The 12,781-nt window shown below is 38.7% G+C and overlaps 1 protein-coding gene across 1 annotated transcript in view; it reads left to right on the forward strand.

The window, feature by feature from the left end:
* Positions 1–12,781, forward strand: part of TTN (titin) — a 274,200-nt gene that overhangs the window by 158,882 nt on the left and 102,537 nt on the right. The window contains 20 exon segments of the mRNA XM_047870979.1: positions 355–417; positions 1,212–1,301; positions 3,336–3,386; positions 4,113–4,514; positions 4,692–4,970; positions 5,217–5,492; positions 5,683–5,822; positions 6,341–6,467; positions 6,562–6,825; positions 7,992–8,202; positions 8,204–8,256; positions 8,395–8,658; positions 8,747–8,886; positions 9,050–9,176; positions 9,289–9,555; positions 9,671–9,937; positions 10,760–11,026; positions 11,118–11,257; positions 11,668–11,794; positions 12,586–12,728. Of these exon segments, the coding sequence (XP_047726935.1) occupies positions 355–417; positions 1,212–1,301; positions 3,336–3,386; positions 4,113–4,514; positions 4,692–4,970; positions 5,217–5,492; positions 5,683–5,822; positions 6,341–6,467; positions 6,562–6,825; positions 7,992–8,202; positions 8,204–8,256; positions 8,395–8,658; positions 8,747–8,886; positions 9,050–9,176; positions 9,289–9,555; positions 9,671–9,937; positions 10,760–11,026; positions 11,118–11,257; positions 11,668–11,794; positions 12,586–12,728 (3,698 nt within the window).

Consider the following 12,781-nt stretch of genomic DNA (forward strand, 5'->3'; position numbering starts at 1 on the left):
CATGACCTTAATCTGCTCATCACATATGGCTTTAATTTTCTATACCATTTCACTTTTATGTGAACTTGGCTAATGACCACCCATTTATCAAATAAATAAGTTTTAAGCGCTAGGAAAGAAATGGGTAATTTGATGAATAACAACATTAGAACCAATCAGATGCTCTACTATTATTTTCCAAATATTTTGTTTCAAATGCAAAATAAACTTAGATCAAATACTTGATTTAGTGACTGTATGTGTATAAATTCTAGTATATCCCAAGATCTATTAAGTCTGTCCAATTTTGGTCTGAATTTGTGAAAAACTTCCAGAATACTGCGATAACCTGCTTACTATTGTGAATTATTTTAGTGCCTGAAATTAAGCCAGCAATACCTCTCCCTGGACCTGAACCAAAACCAAAGCCTGAACCAGGTAAGCAAACTTATCCTCAGTGCCAACAACATATTCCTTCAGGCTTCATTACAAATAACATGTCAAATAACAAAATTCAACCAAGCAAATGTGAAGATCTAATTGGCTACATGATTCATGAATGGGGCAACACCCGGTCTAGCAAATAGAGGCACCTGAGTTGTACAAAATGGGAGGTTTTTATATGCAGAGGGTGGAGGCAAACAGTTATGAGCTCAAAAAAGGATTGTTCCCAAGGAGATTGTCTGCCAGGGGGGAAAAAGCAGGGTTTTTTTTATCATGGATATTATGTCTTTCTTTCTTTGGGGGTTAGAGAGGACCTAGGTGGCCCACTCTTTGGCGCTGATGGGAGGAAAAATTTCCTCACTTACCAGTGAAGGCCACATTTCTGGAGGGAGGTTGAAACTGCAATTAGACCAAGTATAAAGTTCCATTTTGAGAACTTGGTCAAATGACACCATTTTGGACCTGCGATTTTCTTTTCTTTTCTTTTTTTTTAAGCAAATATGTAGTTAATTAAAAAAGGGAGTAAATGTCCACATGCATCAAAAGATTTCCAATGTCCCAATATATCTTTAGACATTATTTATTTTATTCAATATACTCAAGTATATTAGAATATATTGAATATATTATACTATATAAAGATTATGTTATAGTTAGAACATATTATTCTCTGAAAAACTAGTGATTTAAAAATTTTAAAATTATATCAGAAAAGGCAAATAGGCCACTAAATGAGATTTTAGGAAGAGACAAATGGATACATTAATGCAATGGACATCTCTCTACAGAAGTGAAAATAATCAAACCGCCTCCTGTGGAGCCCGCACCAACTCCCATTGCTGCCCCAGTGACCGTACCAGTAGTTGGGAAGAAAGCAGGTATTTGTTCTATAGTTTTCTTTTTGCTTGTTTGTTTTAATGGCTTAATAAAAGTATTCATACTTCATTAAAATTCAAGCCCTCTTGTTGAAATGTAGGCATCATCAAGGTGGGGGAGCAGGGATGTGTATAAATTCTTGATTAAATTTTTATCATCTTATGTCCTTTACCAAACTAATCTGTCACCCATGGGTACATACTGTGTTTTGATTGAAATATACATTCCTTCAAAGCATCATTGCTTTATATGCTTTTAAAATTAAGAAATGAATATGTTCAAGGCTGATGAAAACAAAGGAGACAGACAGACTCTCTAAGGACATACATCTAGGTAGCCTGTGGATATTCAAATTTCCCCCACATGACCTGTAGGAAACATTTCTCCTTCTTTAAAAAAACTGCATATTAAGATAATGAGAAAGTTCAGGAAATGGATAGTGTTGATGATTGCACAACACTGTGAATATACTTAATGCAACTGAATTGTATACCTGTTACAGTGGTTAAAATGGTAAACTTTATGTTGGTGTATTTTACCACAACAAAAAAGGAGAGACCAAAACAAGACAATGTAGTTCAGCCTTTAAATCTATATAAGACTTTAGGTCAATAGTAATTTTCTTAGATGTACTAACTCTGTGGCATTAACTATCTCAGGTACAAACTTAAGTTACTTATAAATTGTACATAAGCTATTAGTAGTTTGTCACTTGATGATAATCTCAAAACCAAAAATGATTTGATATGTATTGATCATTGATAAATATGTGTCCTATTTGATCCTTGGCTAGTTATTTAACCTGTTTAAATTTTAAATTTCCTAGTCTGTAAAATCAGATTCATAATTATATCTGCCTCATAGGATCATTGTAAGGACTAAATATATGTAAAATAGTACAGTGCCACCTGGCATATAGTAAAGCACAATAAATTTTTCATTATGTTTAATGACATGAGACAATATACTGTATTCTTTGGGTTGTAGTTTAACTTTAATATTTATTTATGTTAATATATTTGTCACTGATATTTATGATTTAGGCATTATTCTGTTAAATTTTTATAATTGCAATGTGATACCTTTCATTAGCTCAGGAAAGGATCCTAACTGCCAGTGAGCTAATTAAATGTGCATAAAAATGAAGCTTTTCTCACACTCCCAGGGGCTGAAACTAGAGAGTTGGTTCTATAGTTTATATTTTGCCACATTAATAATTTCATTGAACTCTAAATAGAGGAACTGTCTTACTTCTGCCTTAGTTCATTGTCTGATTAAAGGAACTCTTCAAAGCAATCCGTATGTGTGTAACACATAGACCCTCCTCTTTCCTCAGTCTTTACTGGATTTGTCTGCCCAGTTAAAAAAACAAAAACAAAAAATAGACTTGGGGTGCCTGGGTGACTTGGTTAAGCAGCTGACTTCAGCTCAGGTCATGATCTCACAGTCTGTGAGTTTAAGCCCCCCATGGGGCTCTGTGCTCACAGCTCAGTATCTGGAGCCTACTTCCGATTCTGTGTGTCTCTCTCTCTGCCCCTCCCGTGCTTGCTCTCTGTCTCTCTCGAAAATAATAAACATTAAAAAAATAGGCTTTTGGTCATTTCCGGACCATTTCCCTTTTGCCTACATTGATTCCTTGTTGACAAAAACTTCTTTCCTCGATTCACTTACCCAACACATACATAATCATATCAAATACTTTGCATAGCTACGCAAGAGTAAAACTTCCTCATAAGGCAATAGTAAGCCTTCTCCCAGAAATGGGAGAAGAATAAAATCACTTGCTGAAAGCGATTTTTAAATCCTAAATATGTTGGTAATTTGGCTTGGTCACATCATTGACCAGAATGATACTGATCAAAATATGCCTTCTTGGAAGTAGCAAAGTATTGTCCATCGAGGTCATATAAATAAAGTCAATTTCTCTTCATGCATTAATATTTATAATAAAGAACATGATTCACCCCGCATGGTTTCTATGACACATAAAATAGATCTGAAAATTGTTTAAATGCTGAATTTTCTTTGTATCTCAGAAGCCAAAGCACCTAAAGAGGAAGCTGCCAAGCCGAAAGGTCCCATCAAAGGTACGAGTCATTTCCCTGCACCTCAATTGTAACCTTTCACTCTGGGAAACTTTACATTCAAGAGGGAAAAAAAGTGCTGCTATAAACATTGGGGTCTGGGGGCGGGTGGGGGAGAGGGAAAATGGGTGATGGGCATTGAGGAGGGCACTTGTTGGGATGAGCACTGGGTGTTGTATATAAGCCAATTTGGCAATAAATTATATTTTAAAAAAATTAAATGCCAAAAGAAAAAAAACTACAGAAAAAAAAGAGGAAAAAAGTTTTATAATTTATAACAATTTTCATTATTCCCAATTGATTCTGCTAAAATAAATGTCTTCTGATAGTTCAAGTACTATAACTCTAATATTATTCAAGTGGGTATTATATAAAACCAATTATATTTTAGCATAATGAACCCCATACATTCTTAGGTTCATTCTTCATATGCTTGATATTTATACATGACAGATAAAATAATTAGACATTAATTGGGACATTTTATATTTGGTTTAAAACTTGAGAAAACGAAGAGCATTTATTATTCATGGCTTCCTTATACCATCTCATTTTCCTATCTGAAAGAAGGCAGTATAAATTCAATTGACCTTTCAGTTGCTTAGTCTTTAGTTTTCTGTTCTTGTCTTCAAGTTGCTCTACCAGTGGTATTACCCAGCGGACAGCTAGGTATGCCCTTCTGACCCTAATGAAAATGCCAAATCAACTTTTAACTTTATTTTGAATCAGGTGTAGCCAAAAAGACTCCTTCACCAATAGAAGTTGAAAGGAAAAAGTTAAGACCAGGAAGTGGTGGGGAGAAACCTCCTGATGAAGCCCCATTCACGTACCAGCTAAAGGCTGTGCCACTGAAGTTCGTGAAAGAAATCAAAGACATCGTCTTGACTGAAGCAGAGTCAGTTGGGTCTTCTGCAATCTTTGAGTGTTTAGTCTCCCCCTCCACTGCAATTACAAGCTGGATGAAAGATGGTAGCAATATCCGTGAGAGCCCAAAGCACAGATTCATCGCAGATGGTAAAGACAGAAAGCTGCATATTATGGATGTCCAGCTTTCTGATGCCGGCGAATACACCTGTGTGTTACGTTTGGGAAATAAGGAGAAGACCTCCACGGCTAAGCTTGTTGTAGAAGGTAATTTCCAGTCTTCTAAATATGGTCCCTATTACATTTTAATACAACAAACCTCAGTAGCCATTTTTATTGTAACTTTGGACAACACCAAAAAGAGTTGTTTTTTTTAATATCATTGAAAATATTGTATATAATTGGAAAGTCTTTGCAGATTTTTAATACTGAAATTCTCCACAGAACTTCCCGTGCGTTTTGTAAAGACACTTGAAGAGGAGGTCACGGTGGTAAAAGGACAGCCACTGTACTTGAGCTGTGAGTTAAACAAAGAGCGTGATGTGGTCTGGAGGAAGGATGGGAAGATTGTGGTGGAGAAACCTGGCAAAATTGTGCCCGGCATCATTGGCTTGATGAGAGCCCTGACCATCAATGATGCAGATGACCATGATGCTGGAACATACACAGTTACTGTGGAAAATGCCAACAACCTGGAATGTTCATCCTGTGTCAAAGTAGTAGGTTAGTACTTTGCCAGGAAATTTTGTTCTGCTTATTATACTTATTAGTACTGCTCATTATGTTAACAAAATGGAAGAGAGAACTTTATTTCCAAACCTTGTACCTTACCTAAGAGGGGGAATAGCAACACATCATAACAAATTAATTATTTCCAATTTTGAGAATGTTTTTTTTTTCTATTTCTAAAATTTACTAAGCAAGTTATTTATATTATATGAGTGTTTTTCTGACCTCATTTTCATGCAGAAGTCATTAGAGACTGGCTGGTGAAACCTATCCGAGATCAGCATGTGAAACCCAAGGGGACAGCCGTTTTTGCCTGTGTAATAGCAAAGGATACTCCAAACATTAAGTGGTTCAAGGGATATGATGAAATCCCCTTGGAACCAAATGATAAGACTGAGGTAGTAAAAGAAGGAAATAAGCTATTCCTCAAAGTCAAGAATGCTACACCAGAAGACATTGATGAATATGCAGTGGAAATTGAAGGGAAGAGATACCCTGCAAAGCTGACACTTGGAGGTATAACACTCTTTACTTTTATTCTAAAAGATAAGTTTTGTGTGTAAATAAGGCAAAACAACACATAAATAAATAAATAAATAAATAAATAAATAAATAAATAAATACGTAAAAAGGGAAAAGAAGAAAGAAACCAAAGCATTGTCAGATTGTTGAAAGCATTATGATTTTTCATCCCTGACCAATACAGAGCGTGAAGTTGAATTGCTTAAACCAATAGAGGATGTTACCATTTACGAGAAAGAAAGTGCAAGCTTTGATGCAGAAATCTCAGAGGCAGACATTCCTGGACAATGGAAACTGAAGGGAGAACTTCTGCGGCCCTCACCTGTGAGTCATTTCTGGTTTTAAATTGTCAGTCACATAAAATGTCCACATTGTATATTCAGATTTAACATTCAGATTTGGTTCAATAATGATGGAGTTATTTCAGGGTTCTAAAGTCTCAAAGGTGGTGGGGGAGAACTTTGATGCACTATTTGTGGACAGCTCAGGCAATTTTTTAATATTTTATGTCAAGATTTTTTCCTTATTTTTTAAGTTTGCTTATTTATTTTGAGAGAAGACATGAAGGGGGGAGGGGTAGAGGGCGAGGGAAAGAGAGAGAATCCCACGCAGGCTCCACACTGTCAGTGCAAAGACCGATGTGGGGCTCAAACTCACAAACCGTGAGATCTTGACCTGAGCTGCAATCAAGAGGTGGCTGCTTAACTGACTGAACTACCCAGGTGTCCCTTATTTACTTTTATTAGTAATTTTTATGATATCTTTAGACATCTGTATCTGAAACATTTCTCCTTGAGGGAAATTATCTCATCCAAATGCTAACTAAGACCATTGTTTTTCAGACCTGTGAAATCAAAGCAGAAGGTGGAAAACGGTTCTTAACTTTGCACAAAGTCAAACTGGACCAAGCTGGGGAAGTCCTTTACCAGGCACTTAATGCGTTTACAACTGCCATTCTGACAGTAAAAGGTATGGCCTTATAGAGTGCATGACGTGGGCTCAACTTCATTACACAGCCCTGGGCATTCTGAAAAAAACCTCATTCTTAATGTTTGATTTTCAGAAATCGAACTTGACTTTGCTGTGCCCCTGAAGGATGTCACTGTTCCAGAAAAACGACAGGCTCGATTTGAATGTGTTCTCACTCGAGAGGCGAATGTTATATGGTCTAAAGGACCTGATATAATCAAGGCATCTGACAAGTTTGATATCATTGCTGATGGAAAGAAACACATTCTTGTTATCAATGATTCTCAATTCAGTGACGAAGGGGTCTATACTGCTGAGGTGGAGGGCAAGAAGAGCTCAGCACGATTATTTGTTACAGGTAAGAGCTGATGAGATGAGATCTGGCTAGACTATCCCACATTTAAACACACAGACATATGACTTTAAAGATAGAATGCTGTGTGTGCCGTTCCCAGCCTGTCAACAACTAGTGTTATGGCTGGACCACCCCTTGTGGTTCTTGTTATGATTGCAAGATGCACTCAGCAGTACCCATCAGGAAACATTAAAAGAGACAAGGTTTATTACTCACAGGACCTGGAAATTACATAGCACAATGGGCCACAGTGCCAGAAGTGTGTGTGTGTGTGTGTGTGTGTGTGTGTGTGTGTGTGTGTGTGTGTGTGTGTGTGTGTGTGTGTGTGTGTTGGAAGAGGGAGTGAGGGGTAGGGAGTGGACCTGGGGGTTCCACTTTTATTGAGGTTGAGGGTCTGTGGTTTTATGGGCTCACTCTATTGGTAAATTTAAAACATAAGAGCAGGAATTTAAAGTGAGGGAAAAAAGGAGCACCTGCGTGGCTCAATTGGTTAAGCGTCTGACTTTGGCTCAGGTCATGATCTCACAGTCTGTGGTTTCGAGCCCCGCATGGGGCTCTGTGCTGACAGCTCAGAGCCTGGAGCCTGCTTCAGATTCTGTGTCTCCTTCTCTTTCTCTGTCCCTCTCACTTGTGCTCTCTCTCTCCCTCTCTCTCAAAAAATGAATAAACATTAAAAAAATTTTTTTTAAGTGAGGGAAGAGAAAAAACATGCAGCCCAAACTGGCTGTTTGGTCAGTTATCAAAATCAACCAAGGTCCCAAAAACAGAGGAGGCTGTGGGGCGTGCTGGGGAGGGACCCAGTCTAGCTCCTTATCCAGCCCTGTGGCTGGCAAGGTGTTTTTCAGGATAGCCATCTCTGAGGTAGATGCTTGGCAATCAAAGCTTAAGTCAGGTACTTGCATCACAAAAAGAAAAGCCAACTGTCAAGGTTTATGCTGCAAATACCAAGTTCTAATAACAATAAGTGCCAAGTGGCACCACAACTTTACTGTCAAATTGCCACCAAAAAAAGCCCCTCAATTTTTATTTTAATGAAGGATGACTCCATTTGAAAGGACGAATAAATAAATGCTATGTGAAATGGTTCCTTTTGACTTTGGCAGATTAGAGTGGAATATTTCTGAAGGTAAATTGTATGTCTAAGCACATTCTCCACGCTTCCACTGCAGGTATAAGGTTGAAATTCATATCGCCTCTTGAAGACCAAACGGTGAAAGAAGGCGAAACAGCAACTTTTGTTTGTGAACTTTCACATGAAAAGATGCATGTTGTCTGGTTCAAAAATGATGCCAAACTCCACACAAGCAGGACTGTACTCATCTCATCTGAGGGCAAGACCCACAAGCTGGAAATGAGAGAGGTGACTCTGGACGATATATCCCATAAAAGCTCAAGTGAAGGACCTGAGCTCCACTGCAAACCTGAAGGTCTTAGGTAAATATGACCAATGATAACTAGATAGCTGCTTTGGGGACAGTGAGAGTGGGCGGTCCTTACATATTTTGCAATTTGTAATTCTCATAAACTCGAATTCTCACATGCTTCTGACAATCTGCTGAACCACTTTCGCAGAGGCCGATCCCTACTTCACCGTGAAATTACACGACAAAACTGGAGTTGAGAAGGATGAGATTATTCTCAAGTGTGAGGTGAGCAAAGACGTACCAGTGAAATGGTTCAAAGATGGCGAAGAGATTGTAGCTTCACCGAAACACTCTATCAAGACGGATGGCCTGCGCCGCATCTTAAAAATCAAAAAAGCAGAACTTAAAGATAAAGGCGAATATATGTGTGACTGTGGCACCGACCAGACAAAAGCCAATGTTACTGTTGAGGGTGAGTCGCTCAAAAATTTTAAACTCATGCTATCTGAACATGAAGTTTATTTGTTCAGTCATCCTAACAAATTTCTGTGGAATTTCAGCTCGACTAATAAAAGTGGAAAAACCTCTGTATGGAGTGGAATTGTTTGTTGGTGAAACAGCTCGCTTTGAAATTGAACTTTCGGAACCAGATGTTCATGGCCAGTGGAAGTTGAAAGGAGAGCCTTTAACTGCTTCCCCTGTAAGTCAAGATTATCTGACCACACACGCAGGGCGTGCTTGGTGGTTTGGGGTGAAAAAAAAGATATACTTCTGGTTTACAATGTCTTGATGATTGGTAAGGATAACCAGTTACGAAAATGATGTTCTTCTTGCTCCTTCCTTTTGCCTTTCACTCCGAACAGGACTGTGAAATCATTGAAGATGGGAAGAAGCATATTCTGGTCCTTTATAACTGCCAACTGGATATGACAGGGGAGGTGTCTTTCCAGGCTGCCAATGCTAAATCTGCAGCCAATCTGAAAGTGAAAGGTAGGCTCCGCCCTTTTGTTATTTTCTTTGCAAGACTTCGAGACCCTGACTTGATCAGGGGTCATGAATGGAAACCTAAACTGGCTTCATCCACATCACCCTCTTCTTGCAGAACTGCCACTCATCTTCATCACCCCTCTCAGTGACGTTAAAGTCTTTGAGAAAGATGAGGCTAAGTTTGAGTGTGAAGTATCCAGGGAGCCCAAAACATTCCGTTGGCTGAAAGGAACCCAGGAAATCACAGGTGATGACAAATTTGAGCTTATAAAGGATGGCACCAGACATTCATTGGTGATCAAGTCAGCTGCTTTTGAAGATGAAGCAAAATACATGTTTGAAGCCGAAGATAAACACACAAGTGGCAAACTGATCATTGAAGGTAAATATTCTTTTATTAAATAGACCTTATTTATTTATTTATTTATTTATTTAGCTTTTATTTTTATAGTTCCTCATTAAGGGCTGGAATTAATGAGTTTTTTTTTTCTTGATAGGAATCCGACTCAAATTCCTCACCCCACTCAAGGATGTAACAGCCAAAGAGAGGGAAACTGCTGTGTTCACTGTGCACCTGTCCCACGATAACATCCGAGTTAAGTGGTTCAAAAATGACCAGCGCCTGCATACCAGCAGATCCGTCTGGATGGACGATGAAGGGAAAACTCATTCCATCACATTCAGAGACCTCTCTATTGACGATACCTCGCAAATTAAAGTCGAAGCTATGGGGCTAAGTTCAGAAGCTAAACTCACTGTGCTTGGTAGGTGTTTTCTATTTAACTTTATTACATTAAATTCAACAGAAATTTGTGGAGTATCTATCATATAAAACAGTCTTCTGAGTGTTATATTGCATGAAAGCAGTGCTGTCCTTAAGAAACTATCACAAACATTATCAAGCCTCTTTCTAAAATATTTTTACCTAAAAATATGAGGACTTTCAAGTAATATAGATTTGGGCTCATGAAATAACCAATTGAAATCAGAAATAAAACTGCTAATTATTGAGCCCTATCATCTTTAAAATAGGAATAGAAGTACTTCCCATCTCCTTACTTCATCAAAATTATTTCAGAAGGGTATCTTCCAACTTCTAATAAGAGAGGAAACACAGCACTAACATTAAAAAAAATCATGGTTTTTCTTGGCCCCTTAATATCAAGCAGATTACATATGAGGTCTAACATGCAGAAACTATTAAAGGTGAACTATTGATTAATAAGAAAAACTGATAACATGAATCCGAAAGCTTAAAGGTAAACTAGAGGTAATAGATTTGCTAAGGAATTAGAAATTTACAATGAAGGAACACATAATCATATTTGAAGCTAAATTTCGTAGTATCTTTCAAACCACTATTAATAATATACTTTAAAATATAGATGGATTAGATCTTGACAGATCACATGCATTGATTCCCTTTCTAACCTTTAGAGAACTTCTAAACATAAGCATGTCAAATAAGCAGAAGCTGGGTACAGTTTTAAACTATGCCCAGAACTGTGAGCTGCTTCTTAAACTTTCCAAGGGACCGCATTTCTTCAGTGGTTAATGGAATGTTTTCACTTATACTTTACTTGCAGAGGGAGATCCGTACTTTACCGGAAAGCTTCAAGACTACACTGCCGTAGAGAAAGATGAAGTGGTTCTACAGTGTGAAATCAGCAAAGCAGATGCACCAGTGACATGGTTTAAGGATGGCAAAGAAATAAAACCATCTAAAAATGCTATTATCAAGGCAGATGGCAAGAAGCGCATATTAATCCTAAAGAAAGCCTTGAAATCAGATATTGGACAGTATACCTGTGACTGTGGGACAGATAAGACCTCAGGAAAGCTCAACATTGAAGGTAAGGAATTTCCATGAGTTTGACTCTTGAAGCTGATTGGGGTTATTTCTGCCCGAGGCTAATGACGCATGCTGACCCTTCACTTTTCTAGATCGGGAGATCAAAATGGTGCGACCCCTGCACAGCGTAGAGGTGATGGAGACTGAGACGGCCCGCTTTGAAACTGAAATCTCTGAAGAGGACATCCATGCCAACTGGAAACTCAAGGGAGAGGCACTACTCCAAACACCTGTAAGGCTATTTCTGAACTTGTCAACACCTAGAGGAGCTGTGTGAAATAAAAAAGGACAGGCAACAAGTCAGAATGCATGCAGGGCATTTAAAACATGCTATCAGGTTCTCTATCAGACCTAAAGAGAGAGATTAGGATCTACAGATCCACACAAATCGTGCATTCTTTTTGATCCAGCGTAGTGGTATAGGCTGTAGATATTCTGTGATGCTGCTAGTTGGTTCAGAATTCTACAGATAAAAGAAAGTTCACTTTCTTGATATTTCCTGTAAGCTTTTTTTCATGAAAAAGAGCTCAAATTACATCAAGTCTTGTCACTAGTTATTTGTAACATTCCTTAAGCTCTGATAGTCTCAGAAAAAATACCAAAGCTTATTTCCTGTGAGACCTTTTTTCTCTTTTGACACAGGATTGTGAGATCAAGGAAGAAGGCAAAGTGCACTTCCTTATTTTGCACAACTGCCGTCTGGACCAGACAGGCGGGGTGGATTTCCAAGCTGCCAATGCTAAATCTAGCGCCCATCTCCGAGTGAAACGTAAGTAATAGGTGTTTCTGCTGAAAAGGAAGGATGTACTTTTGCAGAAAATGAATGTGCATGCAATTAATTGGAATTATTTAATTAATTAGAAAACATTGTTAAGGTACAGACACTGGCTTTCTTGACATCCTAACACACACATGGTTCCATTTCCAAAGTTTTGGACATTTCATTGACCTTGCTGGCCATTGGAACAAAATAAAAATAAGCGAGTCAGATTCTCTTACTGTGTAATCCTTCCATTCAAAGTTGCAATGCATGCAATAAGAATCTAACTCAGAACTCTTGAAGACCACATACCCCCATGGCTGTTACAACTGCAGCACTACAGAAAAACTTGGCTGTGTGGGCATCTCAGACTGAAGAAGGGAGGCAGGGTGCTTGGGCTAACATTTTTGGAAGGTGCAAAGTGTTTGATGGATATGGACAGGCTATGTGATTGAGGGCCCCTCGTCCTCTCCCAATCACAGTCTTAGTTATTTTGGAAGTCACATACCACATGTAGCAAGAGGAACTTGATGCCTGGCAGAGAGACAGATGCAGCGCAGATTTCTTGCTGACCTTGGATATCAGAACGAAAGGGCCCCTACAAATACCCACTGTCCGGCCACCAGCTCTCCCCTTCTCAGCACTGAGGGGCCACGTTCACATGCGAATTAAAATAGTGGCCAGTCCCACGGCTCTTTCCTTCTTGAAGAAAGCAACCATGGAGATGAATAACTAAGTGTATTTATGCTTTTGGAATTACAAAATGAGTGATCCTGAGCTGTTTCCTTCTTCTCGCCAAGCACGAGTAATTGGTCTTCTGAGACCTCTGAAGGATGTCACAGTGACCGCAGGGGAAACAGCCACCTTTGACTGTGAGCTCTCTTATGAGGATATCCCAGTGGAATGGTATCTCAAAGGGAAGAAACTCGAGCCCAGCGATCAGGTAAAAGGCGGGCGCCTTGCCATGTCCTGCTCTTCTCTTTCTCTCATGTTCTC

The sequence above is a fragment of the Prionailurus viverrinus genome, chromosome C1, assembly GCF_022837055.1.
Source record: "Prionailurus viverrinus isolate Anna chromosome C1, UM_Priviv_1.0, whole genome shotgun sequence".
Lineage (NCBI taxonomy): Eukaryota > Metazoa > Chordata > Mammalia > Carnivora > Felidae > Prionailurus > Prionailurus viverrinus.